Here is a 26,278-nt window from a genome sequence, read left to right as displayed (position 1 = left end):
TTAATGAAAACTAATTGGCTCATGTTTTTCTAGGACTCACCTCCTTCTTTTCAGCAGCCCCTCTTATTTCCTTTGATCCTCTTGCTGAAAATAACCAAAAAGTTTTGAGAGGATCCAGGTAAGACAGGAGCCTTCTCAAAAGGATCTGTTACTTCCTCCACTGTACATAAGCTGTAGGGAGAAATTTGATACAGCTGTGCATGAGGCTCCTGTGGCTTTGTTTTTTTTTTTAGTTGGATCAGCTGCTTCATTGTAAATTCATGACCTAATTTTGTGATGAACATCTTATAGGCTGGCAAACCCACAAATTTCTAACTAGCAGTCCCCAGTCTGACAATGAAGTAGGCATATCTGTAAGGTAAATGATTTTTTTGGGTAAGTATTTAATTTCACTTTGTTTCAGGCCTTTGTGTAAGGAAAAGCTGTGTGACTGTCACACATCTGAAGACAGAGGAGAAACAAGTTGAATATGAAATAGTAGCCACATTTTCAGGAAAACCAATGTTATGTTGTGAGAAATTAGTCTAGTAATGCTAGCAAGCATTTAAAAAATGTTTACTTCTTGGCGTGCTGTTTATTTTTGAACCTGGTGTCTTAATAGACTGCAAGTTACTACTGTTGAAAGAGGAAGGATGTTTTTTTCCTTTTTTCTGACAAATTACCACTTCTCTCAGGCATCTCATGCAAGTGTTTGGGCTCTGCTGTGGTTCTAATATGAGCTAAAAGCTTTCATTAGTAGGCAGGGAAGTAAAGAAAAACAATTGTGCCTTCTCTGTTATTATACCTCTGTCAAGATCTTCACATCTGTTTCATTACTAAAAAGAAGAAAATGTGGGAGAAGAATGAAGGATTTTTAAAAGATCTTGCCATCACTGAGAGAGGATTTCCCCTTTTTCAGGTACCAGGGCTCTCCTTCAAGGGCTCCCACCCAGCTGGGACAGGAATGGCTTGGTGTGGAGCTTGGGTGCTTCAGGCTATAGCAATGAACATGTAGGATGCAAACCTTGGTTCTGTAGTACTGATATCACCTCTTTGCACTGTTGCATGTAATGCAGTCAAATTTTGACCCAGATGCATGAGATAGTGCTCATCTGGAGTTCACCGGAGTGTAAAGCATAATGAATACTTCAGTGTATGTTGTTAGCATGTCACCTGGGTTGGCTTCCCGGGTTGCATTGTGTCTTGTCCATCATTCATCTGCCTGGATCACTCTAGAATGATCTGGTTCCTTGGTACTTCAGGTGCATGTATTTGTGGAGGCTTCACAATGTGTCTCCCTCTGAATCAGACTTCTGTTTTCAGGATCAGCTGCTGCCCTTAAAGAAGTCCTGTGTAAGTTATTCCCAGGACACTTGCCCTAATTTTTTTTTATTTTTTTTTTTTTATTTATGTTGCTACTTCCAGGATATCCTGCCTTTTGTGTTTCACAACTTGCTGGAAATGGGGAGGATTTGCATGGCGTCAGGCCTGTAGATGAACATGCAGCTTCACATGCCCTGTGTGGACTGCGTATACCAAGACGGATTGCAAATGGAGTTTGTACAATAGAGCAAGTAAAACTGGCTGCATCAGTGTGGTTTTCTGAGGATGAAAGAGATGCTGGCTTTTGTTTTACTTATCAGCCAGGCTTGCTGTCTAGTGAGAAGGGTAGTAGAGACATGCAGGGCAAAACATCTGGTAGAAGCAGAATTTAAAGATTGGAGAGAGAGAATTTTAATCAAATTTCTCATTTTCTTCTCTGTTTTTTGCATTCCCTTGTTGAGGATGAGCAGTGCCATACCACTAAGCACTGGATTGGGATGCCTGTAATTACTTGGAAGCTGTCAACCTACAGTTAACCCTGCTCATCTGTCTGAGGTTGGGAGAGAGACGTGGAGAACAATTTGCTGTGGGGAACATTCCTCTTAGGACAAGCTTTGTTCATGTGTGCTCAACACAGCCTGGAACCTCTGCAGCAGAATGTGCTTGCTCCCCATGTGAATCAGCAGGACGGAGTACTTTCTGTTGTTGCAGGCTATTGTGGGTGGCTGCTCTGTTGGAGACTCCTTCGGCTGTTCACGGTGCTCCTTGCATGGATGATAATGCACTGAGCTTGGTCTGGGTCCTGCAAAAAACACCCTATGCCCTTTACCACCTAAAATGCGTGTGGATTCACTGGATTCCTGGATCAAAGTAGCAATCTGTTTTCCTGTTTCAGAAAAAATGGAAGTGAGGGGAGTACTGATGCTTTGAGATGAAAATCTGCTTTACAGGCTAATTTTAGATGCAGCTTAATGTGTAAGAGGGAGGCAGTTTGGAGTAGGAAGGACTTGAGAAGGGAAGTAACTACCAGAGGTCAAAAGTTTTTAATGCCAATTGACCAGGGTGGTGTAGACAGAAGCAGCCACCTGTGCTGGGGAAAGCATGATCTGGAGCACTGTCTGCTGACCTGTGGGAATGCTGGATAGAGGAGGCTCAGTACATGTGGTTCACCTTCCAGGCAAAGCCTTGCTGACTGGCTGAGCTCAGAGGCTCAGCACAGTGCAGGATTAGCACAGCTCCACAGGCAGAGTGGAAAGCTCCTGACCTCCTGGTGTTCCCCAAACAAAAAAAAAGTTCAGAGCATTGCAAGGAGTTTTTCTTACCTGGAATAGCATCAGTGCTGATTTTTTTGTGCTGTCATGTTTTCTCTACAGTATCTTCAGTGATCCTACCGTGTTTCTCTTGTTTTTGACTTGTTGATAGGTGGCAGCTTTAAAACTGAATGTGTTTCTCTTCAGAGAGAAACTTTTTTTTTTCTTTTTTGTTCTTAAAAAAAAAAAAAAAGGCATTTTGAGGTTGGGGGAAGAGGTAAACTATGGGATGCCTAGAGAACGGGGAGAGGCCTAGTATCAAAGAATATAAAAATCATTCGCTTCAGTCAAGGCCTAATTTTTAGTCCATTGCTACAACAGAAGAACATGTTAGGCAAAAAATCAGTCCTCCCTCCTATACCTCCCTGATGTTTTTCAGTATAGATCTAGTTCAAGAGACCCTTAGCAGTAAAGGCTTACAGGAAGGCTGCTGTAGTTTATTAGAGCACTTCCTGGGTGGCTCAGCCTTCATCTCCAAAGCCAAGCCTCGTGTGTTATGGTTCCCTATGCTGTTATTACGGGACATGCTCTGTATACATTTCTAGAATGATGTCAAAAGCTTCTGTATCAATGGAGAATCATCACATAACACAAGCTGCTGGATGTGTGAAGAAATTAGTTAAATTACAGCATCCAGTAAAACTTGAATGAGTTTTATAGAGTGGAAGCTGAAAAAGCAAATACTTTTTTGATAACTTTTGAAGTATAGTTGTGCTTCTCTCTTGTGCGCTTCAACTTGAATGTCAGCAACTTTTGCTAATTTGTCACTTCTAAAAAAAAAAAAAAAGGCATTTTGAGGTTGGGGGAAGAGGTAAACTATGGGATGCCTAGAGAACGGGGAGAGGCCTAGTATCAAAGAATATAAAAATCATTCGCTTCAGTCAAGGCCTAATTTTTAGTCCATTGCTACAACAGAAGAACATGTTAGGCAAAAAATCAGTCCTCCCTCCTATACCTCCCTGATGTTTTTCAGTATAGATCTAGTTCAAGAGACCCTTAGCAGTAAAGGCTTACAGGAAGGCTGCTGTAGTTTATTAGAGCACTTCCTGGGTGGCTCAGCCTTCATCTCCAAAGCCAAGCCTCGTGTGTTATGGTTCCCTATGCTGTTATTATGGGACATGCTCTGTATACATTTCTAGAATGATGTCAAAAGCTTCTGTATCAATGGAGAATCATCACATAACACAAGCTGCTGGATGTGTGAAGAAATTAGTTAAATTACAGCATCCAGTAAAACTTCAATGAGTTTTATAGAGTGGAAGCTGAAAAAGCAAATACTTTTTTGATAACTTTTGAAGTATAGTTGTGCTTCTCTCTTGTGCGCTTCAACTTGAATGTCAGCAACTTTTGCTAATTTGTCACTTCTAAAAAAAAAAAAAAAGAATTATTATTTCTTAGCAGACCAGATGCAGTGGTATTTTTATTTTAGCAAATTTAGATTTGTATCCTTTACAGGTCATAACACTGGGAAGTTAGCCAGCATGGCTCACCCTTGTCTGTGAAGGCAGCATAGGAAACTGCTATTGCTGGATGTGCAGGCATTAGATTGATCTTGTTTCCTTTATTGTTCCAAAGTTACTGGAGTTATTCAAGAAGCATGCTTGGATTTTTTTTTTTTTTAAGTTAGTCAGAGTAAACCATTATAACTAGGAACTTTTTTTTACCAGTCACCCAAATAAAGCAGAAATTCTGGAAGTTGTGAATTTCCTTTTAGCAGAGCATGGATACCAAAATGCAATGTCAACTTCGTATTATTAGTTTTCTTTCTGTGTAGTAAGAAAGAAATATTGTCTGCTTTTGTTTTTTGGGTGATACTGTAGCAAAAATATACTCCAGGTTTACAATTCAGTCTTCTGAACTATAGTCAAGTGTTTCTTTTAAATAACCTCTGTTTATTAATAAAAATAATAAGATAACTCTTCAGACCTTGTGTCCTTCAGTCAATAAAAGGAAACATGTACTTCCCTGTAATTGGAGACAGGTAGGCTGTTGTGGAGGGTGGAACAGGAGTCTTTGTAAGAGAGGTGGAGTCTCCATTAACATGGTGTGACGAGGGTCTGATTCATGTGTTGATGCATTTTGCAAAATGGGGCTGTTCATTGGTTGTTTTTTTTGGTTTCATTTTGGCTTTTCTTAGGTCAGTGGGTTGCAAGTTGTATCACTTGGGCTGCTCTGTACTACATCTTACACTTTGAATTCAGTTGTTCTTGAGTTCTTGTCTCAAGACCTCATACAGGTCACTGGAAGGTGACTGAACCCCATGTCTTTGTTGCTGTCTCAGCACCAAAGGAACTGGAGTTTTCTGGGTTCCTGAGGAAGTGCTTGACTTGTATTAATCCTCCAGGTTCTTCATCGTAGTCTCATTCTTTTGCATTGTGTTTTGAATATTTTCTAAGATGACCTTAGAAAATCTCTAATCATACAATGACGTGAGACAATTGTACTTAATGGCTTTTAGTTTTCTATTTCCCATGAATAATTCAAAACCAAAAACTCATCCCTGAGGAAGATTTTTACTCCAGAAAGGAAATGCAGGAAATCTGTAATGTGTTTACTATTAACTTCCACTTGCCCCCTCCAAGATGATGCTCAGGTCATTCAACAGAAATAGCCATTGTGAAAGCGGATTTGAAAGGTTTCTATTCACAAGGAGAAATTTGAAGTGGTCATATCTGATATGTGTTGAATTCTTGATCACTGTAAATTAAGCTCCTATGGAGCTCAAATTTTGGATGAAAGAAGATACATGGACTCCATATGTCCGAAATAAAGAATATATTTGCTAGAATGTAGGACGTGCTGAAGACTTCCAGACTGGAGTTCTAAGTAGAATACTTGAGTGAACCTGGGTCACAGCACTGTAGACCACAAGTCCAGGAGCTGAAGAGGTTGCTTTGTAAAGCCCTTAGAAAGGTTCTTGTGGGTCCATTGAGGATAAGTTTCATGTGACCCCGCAGTCTTTCCTTCAATAGCAGCACAGTCTCTTTTGCATCTTTGATCAGTCTCTTTAATTTAGAATTGTATTTCTTGTCTTTTAGAAATGTTAGTTTTCCCTGTTTTGTGGTTTGTTTTGTGGTTTACTGTTTGGCAGTCAGCAGTGAGGGTCTTGCTTGTAATCACAAATGTGTTAATTAAATGTTTTTAACATCATGACTTTGCATGTGACTTCTTGAATTGACTCCTAGGCTTTTTGATTGACATCACTGACATTTCTGAATGCGTGGAATATCTGCAAATGCTGAAACCAGACAGGAATTGACTCTCGAGTGTTTCTGGTGGAAGGCACTAGTACTTACCTATGTCTATGTCTACAGGAAAAAAAAAAGTACCTACCTTGCAGGCTGGGTGGGACACCTTGCAAATCAGATAGAGAAATATTGAACTAGGAAGAAAAAAAAATTAGTCCCAATTTAAAATCTGTGTTAGGGGTTAAAAATAATTCTTCAAAACATTTTCAAAATTGTGTTCAGAATAATTCCAGTTTTCAGTCTGTGTGGCCTCTGTTTCAACTGACTGTGTATTATAGCCTTTAATGCTAGATTGAAGAATTCTGTAGATCTGTTTTCCATGTAAATATTAAATATCTTTAACCTGTGATTACATAACACTTGCTGCTTTTTATTTGAGAAAGAGTTTGTTTAAAACTTCATGGAATTTCTGTGTGGCTGGTACTGAGCATTTAGAGGAAAGTTGTAAAGACATGCAAGAAGAATATGTTTTGCCTTGGCCTTGGAAGAACAAGGGGACGTGTTTTCAAGGTTAGAAATTAGTAATAGTATATATTTCAATATATCTTTATTATTGAGTTAGGTTGGTCTACAATTGGAGGAAGGCTTTAAACGTGCTGTTTTTGGTCATAGAAGGTGTTGGAATTAAAAGAAAAAATATAAGACGATTTAAGTATCTTTGAAGCATGCTTAAGAACTATTTCACGTTATCCTCTTCTCTAATTGATTAAATGGATAATAGGTTTAAATGTACCAAATAACAAAACCCATGGATTTTATAGCAACTGATCTGAATTGATCTAATTAAGTTTGGGGTTTCCTCTTGTGTCACCTGAGTGAATCCTAATGATGTATAGCAGGTTGCATTAAACTGAGTTGGGCCTGTTTCTTGGAAATAGTGTTGAGAAAATCAGAAATTTCCTGGAGAATGTTAATTAGATAAAAGTATTAAGTGGAAATGGCTGTTTCATGCTTCATGGTCCTTCTCACTCATTTAGGCAAATCCATTTGATTGCCTAAAATCCATTTGATTGATGGTTTTGATATCGAGCATATTGATTGCCCTTGGTTTATGTAGACAAGTAGCTGATACGTGGTTTGAACCTTTGATGACAGTTTTCTCATTAAAAAAATCATTTAGTCTTTTTGATTTCTGGACCCCCTGAAGTTTCTGTTGAGCACCAGGATTCTGTTAAAAATTTAATATCTATGAGGTCTTTGGAAGGTTACTTTTTCTTAGTCCCCTTTTGGGGGCTGCCAAAACAACAGTTATTTTTAACTGTTCTAGAGGGGTTTTACTTAAATACTAAAGGTCATATGGGCCAAATCTCTGTGATCCACATAAACTGCCCTACTTTTTACAGTTGGGAAATGTGATGTCAACCATCCTTGACATGAGAGAGCTCAAAGAAATTCTGGTTTTAAATTTCAGGAACGCTGCTGATGGAGGTTCTATTAAATTTTGCCTTTTTACCTTTGTGTTGCACAAACAATAACAAAAATTACAGTTGTTTGGTAAATACTACATGCAGATCCTTCATTTTGAGATGTTTAAAAATGTTTATTTATTCTCTGAAGATCAAAGCCATGATTTTCTAGACTGGCCTTGAACATCTGAACTCAGGTTGCATCCATGTAATTCAGGCCATGCTTGTATGTATTTTGAGATTTTTTTTTGCAAAATGTTTTAGGTAACATTAGCTGGGGAAGATGAGAAAACCTGCTGACATTTCAGAAATATTGAACAAAATTTACAAAGCTATGGAAAAACCATGGGTTTAGAAAGATCTGAGTTTTAAACATGAATCGTTAAGAAAATACGCTTAATATTTTGTATTTTTTGTATTTCTATATCAAGTAGTTTGCTCTCACTAAAGGGAAACTTTTATGTCCAAGAAGGATTGTATGTTCCTTGAGTCCACTTGTAATTCTAAGTTCATGCAGACTTTATTTTTAACACAGCATCATAGAACCACAGAGTGGTTTGGGTTGGAAGTGACTTTAAATATTATCTAGTTCCACCCCCCACCGCCACGGGGCAGGGTCACCTACCACTAGACCCGGTTGCTCAAAGCCCCATCCAGTCTGGTCTTGAACACTTCTAGGGATGGGGCATCCGCAAGTTCTCTAGGCAACATGTTTCAGCACCTCCCCACCCTCTTAGCAAAGAATTTTTCCAAAGTATGGATTAAACCATGCACTTGGACAGAGATATTTTTCTGTTGTTGCTGGGACTGGTACTGCCCAAGTTGGGGAGAAGGATACCAAGAAATGGGAAATGTGACTCTTGTCCTGACTACCTCTTGTCCTGACAGAGGGGAAGGAGGGCTTTACTGGTTTTGTTTGTGTTTCTTTTTTTTTGTGTGTGTGTGTGTGTGTGTATGTGCGTGTTTTTCTTTTCTTTTACCTTTTTTTTGGTGGAGGTGTCTGTGGGGAAGAGTAATGTTGTACCAGTCTTGTATTTGGGAACTTTACACTCTGTGTGTGAACCTTATACACTTCCCTTGAGAATATTTTTCATACTATCTTCCACTGTGTTTTTAAAACAATTTGGAGTTGTGTTTTATGTATTGCCCACTAATGAAATTAAAGTTTACTTTTTTAACGTGATATTGGCCAGGAACAGAAATTTTGATACATAGTTAGGTCTGGACGATTGCAAATGCTAGCTGTGCTTTTGACTTAAAGCCCTAATTCAAATCTCTTTTGTCTGACAAGCAGCAGGAAGATTAATCTCCAGAGAGAGGAATCCATATTCTGGTTTTAGACAACACATTATGATTAAAGTTATTTGTAGGTTGAATAAGCACAAGCCTTTGTTCGGGACTGCTGAGCAGGGTTATGTTGAAACATGCAGGAACAGGACTTACATTCCTGTTGCTGCTGCTTCCAGGTTTCCAGTCCACAGCATCATCTGTTGGGGAGCTGGTGGTAAGTTACCAGCTGGGCATGAAAGTGATATTTTACTTTGAGACCTATTTGATTACACAACAGTATCTCCGTGTGTCCTTCCACAGTACGGAAGCTGCTGGTCAGGCACTTGGAGTAGAGTGCCCATGGGCAGGCTGAGAAGAACTGCCTGGTGGCAGCTCGCAGGCTGGGGATTGTTAAAGCATCTTGGGACAATTTAGATGGAACTAAAGATAATTTTAATCATACTTTGGTTTTAGAGAATGAGAACGCTGCAATTATATGAGCTATGAAGGGCGAAACTTGTGTTTAGCTGGTGCTTGGACTTTGTTTTCTGAAAGAAGAATATTGAACTTTGGAGGTCTATGGCAAAATTTTTGTGTTGTAGTAGCAATAGTTTGTCCTTGGAGAGGGAAGAAGGAAGAAAACTTAGCCTAAGTTACTTAAAACGATATCTTTGCATTGTTTTAAGGCTGGTTTTGCTCGTTAAGTAATACTGTATGATTGGTAGCTATAATCTGTATGGTCACTCATGCTCAGTATTAAAGAATAAAGCCTAGATTAAAATGGCAATAAAGTTGAAGTGCAGATAAAAAAGGAGAAAAATCCCCTAACTTGGCTTGTGAGTATTAGGGCAAGAGTCTACGATTTCTGTCTTTTCCCATGCCAGTAACCATCAGCAGGTGACTAAAGAAATGAGTAGAGGTTTGTCTGCTCCATTGGTGTTTTAGTTCATCTCAGGACCTTGCTCTTCTGGTGAACCTCCTGGTTGTTTGCATGTATGGCACTGCAGGCCCAGCACCAAAGTGGTTCCCATTAGGATGAAACTAGAGTGGAAGATGCTCCTTAGAAAAATACCTGATATTCTGCAGCTGTGCATTCATATTCAGGCAGGGGGACCAGACTAGAGATAGTTGGTACAGACTAAAATTAGTAAACCCCTCAAAATGTGTGTAATATGGACACTGGCCCCTCAGTGCTGCTTTTTCACTGTACACAGTTATTCCTATTGTAGCATGTATTTGCTAACATGGATGTATCCCTTGAGTTTAAAACTTCTTTCACACTCATGTCAGAAAAAATACTGACTTGAATCTGTAAATAATATGCCCTACATTTCTGAATGTAGGGCATTCTACTTTTATTGAGATAATGGATATTAAATTCTTTACAATTAGTAAAAAAACCCAAAACCAAAATCTAAACCAGAAAAAGCTAAAAATACATACATGACTTCTATAAGATATCTGTGGTTTTGAAAGCTTAATACTTTAATTTGTTTTGGTTTACAATGTGTTCAGTTTAATTCAAAATATTGTAGGAAGGGATAAAAACAAACAACATGAAAGAAATGTGTTACTTAGAGTTGAAAATAATATCAGTGTTTCCATTTTTCATTTTGTTCCTGAGGTGAAAATTAATGTAATATGATCCTTGCCTTACTACAGTGTTAAATTCTTGGATATTTGTTAAAGAGAGGAAAATGAAATTGAAGCTAAATATTCATGTAATTAAGGAGGAAAAGGAAAAAATGGCTGTGATGATTGCAGTATCTTTATTTAGCAGAGTGCCTGCTTCACTCTGTCATCTGATCTTAGATCCACTACCCTCTTAAAAACATCTAACCATCAGATTATCATCAGATGGATAATGTGTCCTAGACATCTAGATTGAAACCATTCCAGCTGATTGAAATGAAGGCTGCATGTGGCCTTGGTGACCAAGGACTTGGTGACCTGGTGTTTTATCTTAGAAGAGTTTCCTAACCTCTGGAGGAGTGCTTTTTGAATGAAATACTTTGCGTGGTCTGAAATGAAGGCTCAGGTGCCACAAATAAATGCTCTCATCTTTGAGCTACTGTCCCCAGTTGGGAAACAGCAGTGGCAGCACGGCAGTGCTCATTCTCCCAGAATTTTTTTTCCAGCTGTAATTGCTCAGTAAGGTTTGAATTTAAAAACACCTGAGACACATTTTATGGCTGAATTTACAACCTGACTAAAGGCTTTCCTTGACTTCACTTCTTGCCTCTTTGCCAAAATAAATAGGCTGATCTTAGCATGTGACTGTGGTGGTTTGTCCTCCGCGTGAGCTTCTGTACAGAATTTGTAATTATGCTTAAGGGTTGGTCCTGGGAGCATGATTCTGCATGAGTTATTTTCAGTTAACTTTCATATCAGACATACTGAGACCCTGTGTGCCTGCAGTTGCTGTGCTTCAGTACAGTTCAGAGCCTCAGCGATGGCTTTTGCACATGAAGAGGGAGTGTGTTCACTGCATCACCTGCACCATGACACTTGCTATTGAAAACCTTAAAACTATCTCAGATTTCTTCCAAAAGATGGGTTTGACCAAGCCTGGTCTCTTGTGTAGATCTTGTAACACTTGGGCAGAAAATTTATAACCATTTTTGTGGTAATGCTGGTTGGTAATTTTTAGTCATTGTTGACTATTACAGAATCATGAGCAGAGATGCGCTTTCTTGCAGCATTCCTGTTAAATTAATAAGTAACATTTTATACATGATGGGTACAGGAAGCAGTGTTCAGATAATGTATTTGAGGTTTTAAAATCAGTTGGTAAAACACAGTTGGACTTTGATCTCAATCTTTTAACTATTTTCTGAATGAGAATTGAGCATAATGTTCTTTAGCTGGATTTCTTGTAACTTGTGGTCCGTAAAAGTAAGGAGCTATGGGAGCTGCATCAGGCACTTTCTGTGGCTCCCTGTAAGAAAAACAACCTGTTTGGAAGGAGTACGTTTGTCTTTGGCTGTGGCATGATCTGAGCAAAGATTAGCTGTGGTCCAAAGTCCACACACTGCACGACCCCATACCAAGGTTTAGGGAAGCCCAGAACTTTCTCAAACCTTGCAGAGAGCTAGTGTCTTACAAAAAAGAAATGAGAGAGTTGAACTGTGGTCAGGATGTGGCTAATGTGGAAGTTGTTATGGTTTGCAGTCTTCCCTGCTGCCAAAATCCTGTCAGCGCTAATAGCAGATTTTGTCTGATTTATTGCTGTTCAGAATCCAAGCCTTTGCAGCACTTGGTCTTCTGTGAAAATGCAAACTATTCTGGAACACTACAAGAATTAAAGGTTATTTTAGAGTCACAGGATGGTTTGAGTTGGAAGGGATCTTTAAAGAGATCTAGTCTAGCCCCTCTGTCCTCACTAAGTTATTCAAAGCTCCATCCAACCTGACTTTGAATGTTTTAGCATGGTGACATCCACAGCTTCTCCAGGCAAGCCTCATTGTAAAGGCTTTCTTTCTTACGTCCAATCTAAATCTACTCTTTTTCATTTTAAAACTGTTGTTCTGTTACTACAGGCCTTGGCAGAAAGTCTCTCTCCTTCTTTCTTATAGGCCTCTGACGTATGGAAAGGCCTCAGTAAAGTCTCTGGGTAGCCTTCTCTTCTCTACAGTGAACAATCCCGACTCTCTCAGCCTTTCTTGATGGGGAGGTGTTCAGCCCTTTGATAATTTTTATGGGGTCTAGGTGGATTTTATTCCTAAAGCATACATTGCAGATCTTTTATTGAGATAGTGTAAATGATCTTTACATTTTGCTGTAATTATTGTTTTCTTGTGTCATAGTAATGGGCTCATTATACTCATCTTCCCAAGAAACCTGATGGATTGGTTGCCAAAACCTGTTCTCTGTCACTTCTTTGAGTAGCTTTTTTGTCCTTTGCTGTTAAGACTGTCTGAAATTACTCTCCTGCTCTTTTATGTTAAGAGAAAGCTTTCAGTCGCCTCCCTCAGAATTACTTTATCAATGACATCTGTGAACTTGGCAATAGATTTTTTGTCCTTTTTTTTAGACAATATTAGAGTAGATTTCGACAAGAATCTTTTTTTTTTTAGTCATGTGTTTCTGAAGAGGAGTTTCTCTTGACTTCACTGATCTGTAGCCGATTGTCTGTTTCAGCCCATTGCCTGTACCTTACACGTGTACTTTTTGTGAGAAGTACAAGCTGATACGGCAAGATGAAAAAGGAAATTGAAACTGATAATGGAGGTGTTTTTAGGAACTAATTCTGTCTCTGACAGAATTATGGATTCTGTACAGAGAGGAATGGAGTAAATAGTTCCTGGACTGCAGGATGCTGATTGTCATTAGTTTCTAGTATTTTCTCCTCTAATAAAGTGGCTAAATCAAAGTTGGTACTATTTGGAAACACCTGATTTACTTGATATTTACTTGATGTTGTGCTGGTAGTAAGTCAGAAAGTACAATTGTATTTTTTTTAGCCCAACCTCTTTGCAGTGGTCTGAGGTCAAGCATCCGAGGTTTCCTGCAGACCCTCCAGTAGTCTTTGATGCTGCCATCTGAAGTGCCTAGCTTATTTGACTTGACTTGGATCCTGGCTGAGTATCTGTTCTTATTTTCCTGAAGTATTAGTTCCATTTTCACTCTGATATGTACCAGGAAGTGTTGTTTGGCAATGATTTTTTAATTGCTGGACTTTTAGAAGCAATTTATCATGCAGATGTATCTCTGTTCTGTTATTTGTGCATGTATGTATTTGTCTAACTGATAAAACTCAGTTCAGGTTGGTTGCTTGTTTACCTCTGTATTTACTTAGCTTTGTTCTGTTATGCTGCAACGAGAGGGCTATATAGCTCAAGTTCAAAACTTGACAAGACAAATGGGTTCAGGGAGGTGACAAGAGTGTGTGTTGGTCACCCGTGGGAGTCCCCAGGCTATTTCTAAAACATTCACGAGGGCACCCACAGAGAGGGCACCCACGAGGGCACCCACTACCAGTTACTGGTAGGCTCAAGGTTACCAGTCTGTCGTAACTTTCTCTGTTGGAATTGTAGGGTTGCTTGAATTCTGGGCGCTTAGCTGACTCTTCTAATAAAATAGATTGTATTGTCACCAGGTAGTGTAAGCTTTCTACATCAAGTATTTTTCTGAAAATTAGTTAGATTGTGAAGAGTTTTTGAATTGCTGGTGGATTACCAAAATTTCAAAAGCATTCAAAAGTGGAGGTTGGTTTGTGGTTTGCGTTTTTTTTTTTTCCCCTGAAATTGGTGGTTGGAAATATTCCTCAGATTTTCTCATATTGAGGGTATGAATTTTTTGGGTTCATATGACTTAAATTACTGTGATTCAACTTCTTTCTGAATCAGCTTGACAAAAGCTGGTGTAAAATGCAATACATGCTTGCTTTAAGTGGTACAGGCCCCTGCTGATTACACCAAGGTGTGCTTTTAGCCAACACTGATGATGGTCTACAGAGGATTAAAATTCTGGGGTGCTGATAGCTTATCATAATGGGCAGCTTCTGCAATTCAGATTATGAAATCTAGTGACCAGGTATTTCCATATCAAACCAATGTTTATGATAAGTGATAACATTTCCTTTAAGCATCTGGGAATCAAAAGAAGGATTTTCTTATCTTACTGGGTTTTTTTGTTTGTTTGCATCACCTGATTTTCTACTTTTTGTGCTAGAGGTGAGGTCCCCTGTGTTTGGTAGACTTAGGCCAATTGGTAGCTTTTGTCTTGTATACAGACTTTAAAGAGAGACCAGTGGGTGCATGGTCTTAAAAGAGAATAAAAACATCAGTTCTTCTATTAAGTCACCTGAAGATGAGCAATAGCTTGGCAGCAGCACACGTTAGGTGGGGAAATGAGGCTCCCTAATTTGACCGTAGGAGAGTATGAGATGCAGAAGATGAATGGGTGGGGAAGAATTACATAACCGGAGGAGAATTTAAACTTCATTAGCTCAGACTCATCCTCAGCCTTCAAGAAGTGTTTGTTCTTTCTGGTGTTTACACTTGGAAAAGGTGGTACACCATTAAAGTGCTAGCTGAAGGGGTTTGAAGTTGCCTGACCTTGTTAAGGCTGTTCGTGGACCATGATTTAAGTCAGCATGCTTAAGCACTGCTGCCAGTGGTCACACAACATGACTACTGCTTTAGGGGTAGTTAACTCCAGATTTCACCTCATCTGCTTGAACTACTCCTGGTAGAACTAGAGGAGTGCATCCTGTGTTCTTTACACTTCATCATGAGATGGCTTAAGATGATTTTGCTTTTGTTTTAATGTCTTTATCTGTTCAGTAAGTTCTGCCTTAGTACATCCTTTCTTCCCCCTCTCTCTGCCTGCTGGTTTTGTTAGAGCTGACTTTCACAACGTGAAAGAGTTAAGTTGGTTTGAACAACCTCTTTCAAAATCTGCCTCATAGCCTTATTGGTTTTCCTCTGCATTTTCTGGTCTGCGTTTCTGTTTTGTAATGCTTCTGAAGTGGTGTCCAGACCATAACTGAGGAGTTCTTTCTGTAATTTTAACTTCACTGCTCAAATTTGACATTGTGTTTTGGGTTTTGCTGCTTTTCCTCTTTCTGCTTGTTGCAGAAAGTGTGTGTGTGTATATGTATATATATATACTGGAGTAGGTGTTGCTGTTGGTTGAAAATGCTTGTGCAGATCCCCTTGGCATACTTAATTCTTGGTTTGTCAGGAAGCTCCACTCAGGTTATTTTCATGAACAAGAATTGGGACAAACATCTCACTATTTTGTTGGTAGGAACTAAAAATAGGAACAATGTTCTTGAGGGAACAGTAGCTTAGAAAGCTGGCAGAAGAGCAGGAATCACAGAGGAAATCATCAGACCTTGCTGAACCTAATATGATTTAAGTCCTCAATGTCATAATCAAAAGAGCACAACCTCTGTGGTTAGACTTTTTTAAACTTACAAGCTGTACAAAATCCGTCTCAGTCTTGCATAACAGCAATTGAATTGGATAAATAGTTGCTATTGAAGTTCAATAGAATTTTAAAACTAGCTAGAATTTTGTTAAGAACTTAACTTAGAACTACCCTGCTGCAAATAAGACCTGTTTCAGCCTAGCTTTCATGAAATTCAGGGTGGGTGGTTTTTTCATTTGTTTGTTTGTGGGTTTTGTTTTGGGTTTTGTTTGAGTTTTGTTTGTTTTTTTGTTTTGTTCTTATTTTGAGCTGTTTCTGCAGTAGGATGTTATTGCTAAAGCCATATTTTGATGAATCCAGTCTGTACTTGCCTTGGGGAGCACAGGAGGACACAGTACACCTGGGGGACATTTAGGTCAGGTGCTGCAAAGGTCTTTGGTGCTCATGGAGTCTGGTGAGGGATGCATTAAAAAAAATAGTAAACCCAGCTGGGGAGAGGCTTCCCCCCCAAACACTTGCTCCTACAGCCACCATTGTTGGCAGGTGGGAAAACTGTCAACTGAGGGTTTTGCAGCCAGTGGTTTTGATTTGACTTAGTAAAAATGAGATGTTGCTTTTTTGGTAGATTTTACACTTTTGAAGCTGGAACTACTGTTAATATTTTTACAGGGTCCCCAACAAAGCTTCATATAAGATACTGGCTTGTTCTTTTAAGCCATTCTTTAGATGCTACCATTTGTGGAGAGCTAAATCTGTTGGCATTGATGACAGATGGAAGGTGCTTGTTTCCTTCAATTTATTCTTTTAGGTTCATAGAAATTAGTTTTTCTTTCTTCCCCTTCCTACATGCCTCAGTCTTTCTTCATTCCATCAAGTATAAACACAGTCATGATTATTTCGGGAATTATTATGAGCCAGTATCAATCTGCTGGTTAACATGACATGTATGTTGCTGTCTTCCCTGGCTAAGTCTCGTTCAGCCTTCCATCCTCTCCTCTCCTTGTCTTCTCATGTGGTACAGTCATGAGAGCGTGTGCTGCTTCTCCTCTGCTGGTGTGCCCCAAATGATCCTCTACTGCGTACAGCCCTTCTTGTGGAACCATTTCTTCTGCCAGACCTGCAGAGTTGATGTGTTTGTTAAAATTGCCTTTGCTCTAAGCTTTGCTGTAACCTCCAATGGCAGATTTCCGTTTTGTTTCTTACGCCATACTGAGGCTCTTGTACTTAGTAAACAGCAGTTGAAAGACACTTGGCCTTTCAGAATCTAGTATATGAAAGGTGCACATTCATACAAAAATTCTAATTGATTAACCTTGATGCATTTGAAAAAACATGAAAAAATGTATTTCACAACTGAAAATTCTTGCACAATGCCTGTATCAGCTCATTTTCAGGATGGTGCTATATATGAAACAATTGCTGTGGAGGAAGTGTCTTACACTTAACTGAATTAATTCTTTTTAAAAGCTTATTTTGATGCAACAGCCATTTTTAATATTTCCAGATAAAACAGTTGTATGATTTTTTCAAAGTACTTGTTCTTACTCAGACCATCTCCCACCCTGCATCAGTACTTCTCAGGCTGGCCAGGAGAGGAAGAGCCAAGAGCAGGGAGCAAAGCCAGGAGCTTAGCTGGGGTGATTTGGCTTGAGCAGCAGTTAAGACACAGGAAGGTGAGATGGTTTACAGGAAGCTGTACAGGTCTTTGGCTAATCCTGTCCCTGCCACACCCCTTCTGCTCCTTAAAATTCATTCTTCCAGGAGCATAGATGTTCCAGGCACAGTTGTTTTCAGAAGTGATACAGAGCGTTGCAGTTTTGCTTTACCGAGGTCTGGAACAGTTTTTTTGTAATTGGGAATTGCCATGTTTACTGTGGAGAAGATAAAATGAGATTTCTCCTTTGCTTTAAGCATGAGGGACTGTCTTGTCTTTTCAAAAACATAGTGAGTAGTAAACACAAGAGCAGAGGAGGTATTTCCTTTGTGAATGATGATTACGAAGTGAATACAAAGAGTGGTTCATCTGGAAATACTACAGAAATCAGTTTCTGGCTGCTCACTATTGAAAACATGCTGATACATGCAAACACACAAGAAAATGAGCATGCCATGAGAATAATTCCATCAGCTGTTGAATTGAAATTGTCTCCAGCAGTCAGAGCAGGTAGCTTTAAATGAAGTTTTTATCTAGGAATTCTCAGATGTGGGAATGATTACTCTTCGTTTACTTCCATACATCTACAAAATGTATTGACAATTAACAAGTCAGCATTAAGATTTTCCAAGGAAATTATTTTTGAAGATACTTTTGTGCTGAGCTATATTCCAGCTCATTTCTTCTTTTCCAGTTTGTCAGAAGTCTCCACTTGACAGACTTACCTTGCTGATGTTATTTTAGGTATGAAAAAGCTGCAGTGTGACATGGATGAAGCAGAACGTGTTAGAGCGAGTTTGTAGTGAATTGGAAATTTAAATAAAAATAAAAATGGAATGGATTTAATATTCAGTTAAGCAGTGCAGTTATAGCTGCATTGCATTTAGCTTAAATAAAATTAAATATGTACTATATCTGCAGCTCCTTTGAAGTACTGTGTCACCTGCAGTAGAGTGCTGAATGCTGCCTGAGCTTTAATTTGTTGAAGTTTCAGTTAGCAGTGAACTAGGGTTGAAAAAGTAATTTGTCTGACAGTAAGCTACCACTATGTATCAATGTTTTTCTTAGTCTGGTCTCTTCTGTATGTTCACAGAACCTTTCCCAAAGCATTTTCATGTGCCTGCTGTAATCAGCAGAATTTTGAGCAGCTCTTAAATGCACAAAAACAAGGTGTTCTTAATATAAAATAACCTAAGTGATTTACTATGATAATTTGCTACTATACCCATTCTGACTAGTTTATTTTCCTTGGACTTAGCCATCCTAATGAGATACTGTCAGTTGTTTAATGAAGTCTAATTTTTCATTTGTTTTAATGAGTTAATTCAGCAATCAGTACAGTGCTTTGGTATAGCAAACTGTTCATAGGAGAGTAAATAGGATCAGATCATGCAAATGCCTACCTCTAGGCTGTGTTAACAAGTTTAAAATTGCATTACTGTATTTTGCTTTCCTGGAATTCTTTCACGAGATGGTAGTGTTTGACTTCCTTTTGAATAATCTACAACATCCAAATGTAGTTGTATTACATCCTTTTAAAATCAATACCATTTAGGTAAATGTAAGTGGGATGATATTGTGTCAGCTTTCAACTGAGGAATTAGTAGTTGTTTCATATGCTCAATGTGTTACATAGATAAATTTTTTTGGAAAAAAATACCATTAAGTATTGTCCAAAAGAGGAGGTAATAGTGTAGAGGAAAGTTCAGGAAATGTTGGTGAGTGTTTTTCTTGGAATCTGTGCAGTGCAGTATAGTTTTGTCTTGCAAGTTGTTTGAAGTGCTGGCTACTAATGTTTAGCCAGTGCTGAATGTGTTAAGTACTCTTACTGATAATGAAGGCAAGGTCTAGCCAATTATGAAAAAATAAAATTTTACATTTGAAGGAATTAAGTTTACCATCTTCAGGTAAAGGCTTATTTTATTACTATACCTTTTCTGCTTAACGGAGAGAAAAACTCCAGTGCTGGGTTCCTGGTCCCTTCCTGCGGACTGCAGGGAGAGAAAAGAGCAGCTGACTTCCCAGTTATAAGCATAACCTTTGTGAATTCTCTTTTTCGTGTTGGAAGAAGTCTTAATTGTGGAGACTTAGTGTATGTTGAGTGCGTAAATACAAATGTGGAAGATAGCTTCGTTTGGCTTCCTTTGGAAGCATCATTCAGGTGACTCCTTGTGTTTGATGCTGCTTTAGTGCTTTTAGCCTGGACGTGAGTCTCTTTGTTTTGACTGTTTTCAGAAGCGGTGTGCTCTTTCAGCAGTGTGGTGAAGCTGACTGCATGTAGATTGAATTTAGATGGATGCATGTTGGGGGAAAAAAGTTTGTCCCCATTGATAGTTCTTAATGAATGGTCTGTAACCAGACTGGGTCTGTGGTTTTATGGTGAAAATACGATTTGAAGGTTCTCCATCCAAATCTATATTTTTCCCAGTTTGTACTCTTGTAATATGTATGTTTTAATCAGTAAAATACAATTCCATGTTGTTAAAAAGTGCTGTTTTCTTTTTCTGAAGGACTTATATGGTAGTTGAACTTTGATCTTCTTTTGTTTCTGCTCACCTTAAAATGCTGGGCTTGAAATTGGTTATTAAAGAGCTTGTTCAGGAATAGGCTTCATGCATCTGTCCCAAAGCAATGGTACATACATCGGATGAAAGGGTAAATAGAACAGGTATGACCTGATTGGTTTTGGTATCCAGTTTCAGTGTGCTCCCTGTCCGAATTACACCTGACTGAAATGGAGTGGTGCCAAAACCAAGATGTTACAACTGGTTTCATGTCACTTCTCAGACAGAAGACTATATTTATTAAAAGTAATTGTCTCATGAATAAATATTACACTTGTATTTAGATGCTTTCACCCAATGTCTTCTTAGAAGCTTGCAAAGCCTCGGGTACTGTTCTTAAACATGCATTTCCTGGTGGTGGCTGAATTCAATCACTGCCCTGTTCTTCAAGAGGATTTTTTTCAGCTTGCGACACTCCTCTATCGTAATATGTTAATAAAGTATGAAGTAGCCTTAAGAATATGTAAGAACGCAGGAGGCCCTGTTGGTAAGCAAAGCAGAAGCATCTGGATGTGGAGATGTTATATTCTAACTTTTGTTGAGATTTTGGCAGTAATTTTGGAATTTGTTTCCTGTGCCACATGGTTGTGTTTGGAGCCCTGGCCACACTACTTGGGATATAAAAGACAGCCTTGTTTTTAGTGGTTGTGCGACATATCGCTTAAGTACTAAGTTGAACTAGCATTTTAAAAGCAAATGATAGGTTTGTGAAGAAATGTAGTCTTGGTTATAGCCAGAAATAAACGTAGCTGTTTAGCAACTGTGCCCATGATGGCAGTTGGACTCAAAGGTCAGATCTGGCTGGAAAAAAAAATTCCTTTTTCAGTATCCTAAAGTGAAAAAAAAAAGGCCAACAGCCAATTGTGAGTGAATACAGATGTTGTTTACATGATTTATCATATGGTGATGGCAGCACATGATGAAGATGCTGTTTCGTAGAGTTCATGGGCTGTGTTAAAAGGCTTTAAGTAAATAGAAGTGAATGTGACAGTGGAGATTTTTGGAACATAAACTTTCTGTGAGTAGTTAAAAGAAGTGAATATACTCTGTTTGTGGGAGAAAAGTAACCCATAAGTTTTCCTGTAATAATTCTAATGTTTTAAATAGTGTGAATTGTGTGAGTAGGATACACGAGAAATATTTGTTAAAATCTTCATGAGGTTTTTTTGCATCCTGAACTGAATTCAGGGGAAAAGAACTGATTAACTGAGTAAATTTAAACACAAAACTAGACATCAGCACTAAATTAAGTACTTTGTAGCTATTTTTCTAAGTCTCATTAGAATGCCACTTCATTTAAAAACTTAGTTTTTTCTTTAGAATTACTTATCTTCTATTATTTCACATTAAATTTGCAAAGGAATAAGTCAGATGGCTGTTAAGTAAGATACTAAGGCCAGCAGCATTCTCAAAGAGATCACAGCAAGCCTTTTCCTTCTCTTCAAACTTTTCTAACCTGTCTTTGGAGGCAATAAAAAGCATGTCAAGTGCAGCATGTCCTGACAGATCCTCTGTGGGACAAGAATGTCCTTTTCTGCTCGTGGTTGTACAGCTTTCCGGTGGGCCAGTCATTCTTCTTCCTTCCCACTGCATATGGCAAAGAGGTCTGCAGCCTTCATTGGTTGTGAGAAATTTTGGATCTTCTTTTTCCTTCAGATGCAGGAAAAGTGCAGGACACTTTGCCTAGCTTACAGGCTCCTGGAGTTTACTGCTGGTGTTTTCTTTGCTGCTTGGTAGGCTCATTTCATTTGTGCAGAGAGATGCAAGTTACACCTTTGTGGTATGAGATACTTTTTACAAATCTTGGAATCAGTAAAGCATGTCAGTTTAGTATCTGAATGAGTTTTGGAGGAGAGTTAGCCTGGAGAACTGAGCCCTTCAAGCTGAGGGGACTCTATCCTTATTAGGGTAAGGGCTATAAGGTAGGTTTAAAAAAAAAAAAAAAAGGGACCAATTCAGCATATTTAAAATGGCACTGTTAGCCATTCAGTGTGCGCCAGTCTTGGCAACTTTCCTGGTCAGCTCAATGAGCATTGCGTGCAATCAAATACTCCTTTTTAATTGGGAGCTGATTTAGCTGCATAACTCGAGGACCATAAGGTTTGAATGTCTTGGCCTTTGTATCCATTTCACTTGCACATCACAATTCTTCTGAAATAATTTTCACATCATATTTTTATAGAGAGTAAGGTTGGTGTTCCTTAAGAGGCAGAGCTGTAATGTTGCAGTATCAGGAGGTCAGTCTCTCAAAGGCTTATAGTATAACAAATCGAGACCAAATATATCTGTGGGTTATTTGAAAAACATATACTCAGCCACACAAAAAGAGTGAACACATTCATTTGTCTCAAATGCCAAGAGACTGGATTTCTGCCCACATGCCTCAACATGTGACTCTTGCAGAAATTCAATTATTTGTACGCCAAATCAGGTACAGACAACTACCCATTAGTCATGTGACCCTCTGCCTGCACATACAGGTAGATATGTATATACTCGTGTGTGTGTGTGTGTGTATGTGTGTGTCTTTACATTTATGTCCATATATGTACATATACACATTCCTAAGTATACTGTTAGTTTTGAATCTGTCTTGCCCTTCTAATTTGATCTCTTTCCTTGGTTCACAAGTTAGGGAAGCTGGAGAAAGAGCTGCAGGGAGCAGTGTGTGGACCCCTTGAGAAACTGATCTGTTCTTGAATCTTCTCCATAGTCAAGTCAGAGGGTATCCTCCTTAGGCAAAGTGTTGTGGGTTGGAGAAAGGCTGGCTCCAGTCTGTGGGAGCTGAATAATAGGAATAAACATAATAAACTGCAGTCTGTGTAGTGAATCCTGATGGCTTACTGAATTTGTATACAAAGATTATGTTTAATTTAATTTTTTTTTCTTACAGGAAATACTGGATAAATCCCACGATGGAAGACGGGAAGCCCGTTTGGGCTCCACACCCAACTGATGGGTTTCAGATGGGGATGATTGTGGACATTGGCCCTGACAACTTAACTATTGAGCCTTTGAATCAGAAAGGCAAGGTAGGTGTCTCACAAACAAAGGAATAGAGAAAAAATGCACAATAAACCATTTTACCTGTAGGCCAAATCTTTGCCAGTATCTACAATTACACGCAGCCTGAAGGCATGGAAAATCAAGTTTTCTGTTCTAAGTCTGGCTAAGGATCTTTGCTTAGCTTTAGCTTGTATTGCAGTGAACCCTCACGCTGCCAAGAAGCACGTGCTTTGTCAGTCATCTGCATGTGCCTTGAGTACGTGCTCATGAAAGAGAGGAGGTTTGAATCTCTGTAGCCATTTGATTCAGTACTGTATGCTTTACTTTTCTAAATTAGAGACTGATTAAGAGCCTACTGTTGAGATTAGCTTCTTTCTTTTCCCTTACATGCATAGAAATGGTCCTAGAGGGATGTGCTAGGCTCTGGCTAAGATTAGACACCTTGCTATTAGACTGATGAAGACTGAAAGATGAATCCTCTTACCTCAGGTACCTTGAGAAGTAACATGAAGTTAAACAAAGGTCCTGTAGAAGTGCTATATCAAATTAAAGTCAAAATAAATGTAACATTTAAAATGAAGACCTAATTAATCCCAAGTAGTGTGTTCCAACTGCTTTATTTATCATGACATCTTTCAGTTTCAGTATGTCATAATTAAATGCCAGCTTTTACAGGAAGCACCTTGTAGCTATCAATTATCCTAATTCAAATTGTCAGCATCCTGGGTTTTACTAGCTGGAATAAGATCAGACACTGTTTTAAAAGTTGTGATTTCATTCTTTGTGAATATGTTTTATGTGCCCTTTCTAATAATTTTGCCCCTTCTGTATCTTCAAGTATGAAAAAAAGACAAAAATGTGTTTTGCAACTTCTTTTTTCCCATCAACAGTAGTAGAGAATGCCTTATCACAGGTCAGGAGGTTATGCAGCAGTCCTTCCTTTTGAGGCAATGTTTGTAAGCTTTCTTCTTTGTGCACCTTGGAGAGGAAGCTGATTTTCTTTACTTAGGAATACAAAGCAAGTGTAACATCTGATTTTTGAGTGTGAGAGATAAAGTCTATATGTTTAGTAGTAGTAGGAGCATGCATTCTTGAGTTTGGGGAAAAGCAAAATTATTCAGAGAAGAATATTAAATATTCCAAATCTGTGGCTAAGTTGTATTTAACTGACTTAAATAATTTTCACCCCCACTGCTATTTCTGGTTATATCCCCAAGTGGTCCTGATGTGATAAAGAACAAAAGCCTGTATATTGAAATAGAAACAGGCAATAAGGGTACTTCTGAGTCATTAATTATTTCTAATATATGCTCCTTTTAGGGATCCTATATAACTAAAAAAAACCCCACAAACACAAAACCCAACCAACCAAAAACCCAACAACAAATGCTAATATATCCTAAAATACAAATATTTTGTTTCATGGCTCACAACAAAAAAATCTCTTTTGTCTAGATAGTTTGTTATTCTGCTGTTGGCTGTTTTGAATTAAGCAGATCAATTAAGGGCCTAATGTTCATTTGTCTAAGGGAACAAACACTTCACAGTCTAAATGCTGTAGAGATTATGGTCCTATATTTTTAATTATCAAAGTTCCGTATATTAAGAGAGGTGGAGTAAAAAGTTTTTGTGATTACCTTCTCTGTATTATTTTTTAATAGTGAAACATTTCTCATTGCTTTTTTGTCTTTTTAAGAAAACTGTTCTTGTGCACTTAGACCCTTCATTTAAAGTAGTCAGCATTAATACCCATTATCATCAACGTTGTTTTCTTAAAATAATAGTTCAGAAGTGCTCTTCAGTAAGGAGTGATCCAGCAGCCCCAGAGTTGCTCATGATAATTACAGGGAGAAGAGGAGTAACCTGATCTTGTAAACATATCTGGGCACTGTAACTTATTATTATTTTTTAATCTGGGTCATTACCATGTCATATGTATTCTCTGAAGGCGCTGGTAGCTTACCAGAGGTCACAGGCTGAAAAGGAAATGTGTATGCATATTTTTGATTATTGCCTTTTATTGTACTTTATGTTGTTAATAACTGCAATAAATGCTGCAAGGCAGCAGTTTCACATTCTCTTAAAATCCCCACTCCCTGCCCCACCCGTAGGTAGCTCTGGTGCTGCAGAGTGGCACCCTCTCAGTTCTGCCTGCTGAGCTGTGCACGACACTGCAAACGAGGTCAGAGAACAGATCCACCTTAAAAACGGAGAAGTGGAAAGTTTTCAGGAGAGCAGCTAGCAGTGGCAGGGGGATGGAGGAGCTCAGGCCACTGTGGTGGTAGATTGCTTTGTGTTATGAAATCAAGTCACCCAGCCCAGTTGCTGTGAAGGTAGTTGGCCAACACACTGATTCACTTACAAATCAGCAGTAGCAGTTTTAGGTACCGCAGCCCATACCCGAGTGTTTACAGCTCTGTGGGAAGGCTGCCTGTCTGAAGAGAGGTTGGGATCTGGGTCACCCAGCCGGCACTGTATGAGGAACAGCAATGCAAGCTGCAGGAGTGTGTTGCCAGAACAGAGGATGGATGTGTTACATGATGGGAACCTCTTCCCAAAAACTTGGCTATGCAAGGCTGATACGCATTTACACTTCCACTTGGAGTGTTTTTTCTCAAATCCTATTGCTGCATATATCTTTGTTTTGTTCCTTGATGCTGTAATGGGGAGAAGGCAGATGACACTGAAAGGCCTAATGGGGAATTTACTCTTTTCCCAGAAGTAGCAAATCTAAGTAAAGTGATTAGGAATAGATGCTCTGGAGGGACTTGCACCCTGAAATGCCCCTCCTCCATGGGGCACTGAGGAGTCGGGGGCAGGCATTTCCTAGAGCATCAGCAGTAATGAGTTTCTGGCAGTCATTGGGAAGGCATGAGGTGCTGCAGGCACTTGCTGACACCCCTCCTGCTACCAACTGAGAGGCACCTTATGGTTCTGTGCCAGTTCTCAAGGGTCATAGAGCGCTTTATGGGGCACCTGCTCTGGTATGCTATGAGTAACTAGAAAGGTATTTTTTCAGGGTAAGTATAAAGGAATAAATGTACTTTGAAAGTAAGGATCAGAATGTCCAAAGTTCAGTGCTTTGAGCTAAGGTGGTTTTTGTTGTTGTTGTTTTGTTTTGGGGTGTTTTTTTTAGCAGTGATTGGAACTTTGTTGTGCAAACGAGACATGTTCTCATCTGTCCTGCACACTGTGCTGCTTTAGGTTGGTTTGTGAAATACAGCTGCGAGTAGAGAGGTCTCCTGTCTTTGACTGGAAGGAATAAAGGAGGGCATGGTTACATGTATTGGATTACATGGTAGAAAGAACATCCTACTTGAATGGAAAGATATCTTTTTTCACTCATCTAGTTTCTGGGAGAATAGTTAATATTACCATTGGATTTCAAGGGCTGCTTCCTTACGAAGAGGGGAAAAAAACCCACTACAAAACCCCTTAAACCCTGTTGTGCTTCCTGAGACCACTTCATTGTCTCATAGGATCAATACCCTCTCAGTTTTCTTAGAACAATCTTGTGCTAAGCTATGCTTAATGCAAAAGTCTTCCACCAAGCACCTGAAGCATTTTTTCCTTACAATAAATGTTTAAAAACATTAAAAATGGGACAAGATAGTAAAAAATTTCCATTTTTATTTTTTTGGTG

The 26,278-nt window shown here is 38.9% G+C and overlaps 1 protein-coding gene across 1 annotated transcript in view; it reads left to right on the top strand.

Annotated features, from left to right (window-relative positions):
• Positions 1-26,278, top strand: part of MYO6 (myosin VI) — a 109,598-nt gene that overhangs the window by 9,198 nt on the left and 74,122 nt on the right. The window contains 1 exon segment of the mRNA XM_050314257.1: positions 22,523-22,661. Coding sequence (XP_050170214.1) covers positions 22,545-22,661 — 117 coding nt within the window. The 5' untranslated portion in view covers positions 22,523-22,544.

This window comes from Myiozetetes cayanensis, unplaced genomic scaffold (assembly GCF_022539395.1).
Source record: "Myiozetetes cayanensis isolate MyiCay16 unplaced genomic scaffold, myiCay2020 scf2-11, whole genome shotgun sequence".
Lineage (NCBI taxonomy): Eukaryota > Metazoa > Chordata > Aves > Passeriformes > Tyrannidae > Myiozetetes > Myiozetetes cayanensis.
Note: the sequence above shows the minus strand (reverse complement) of the source record. Positions and strands in the feature narration are given on the sequence as shown.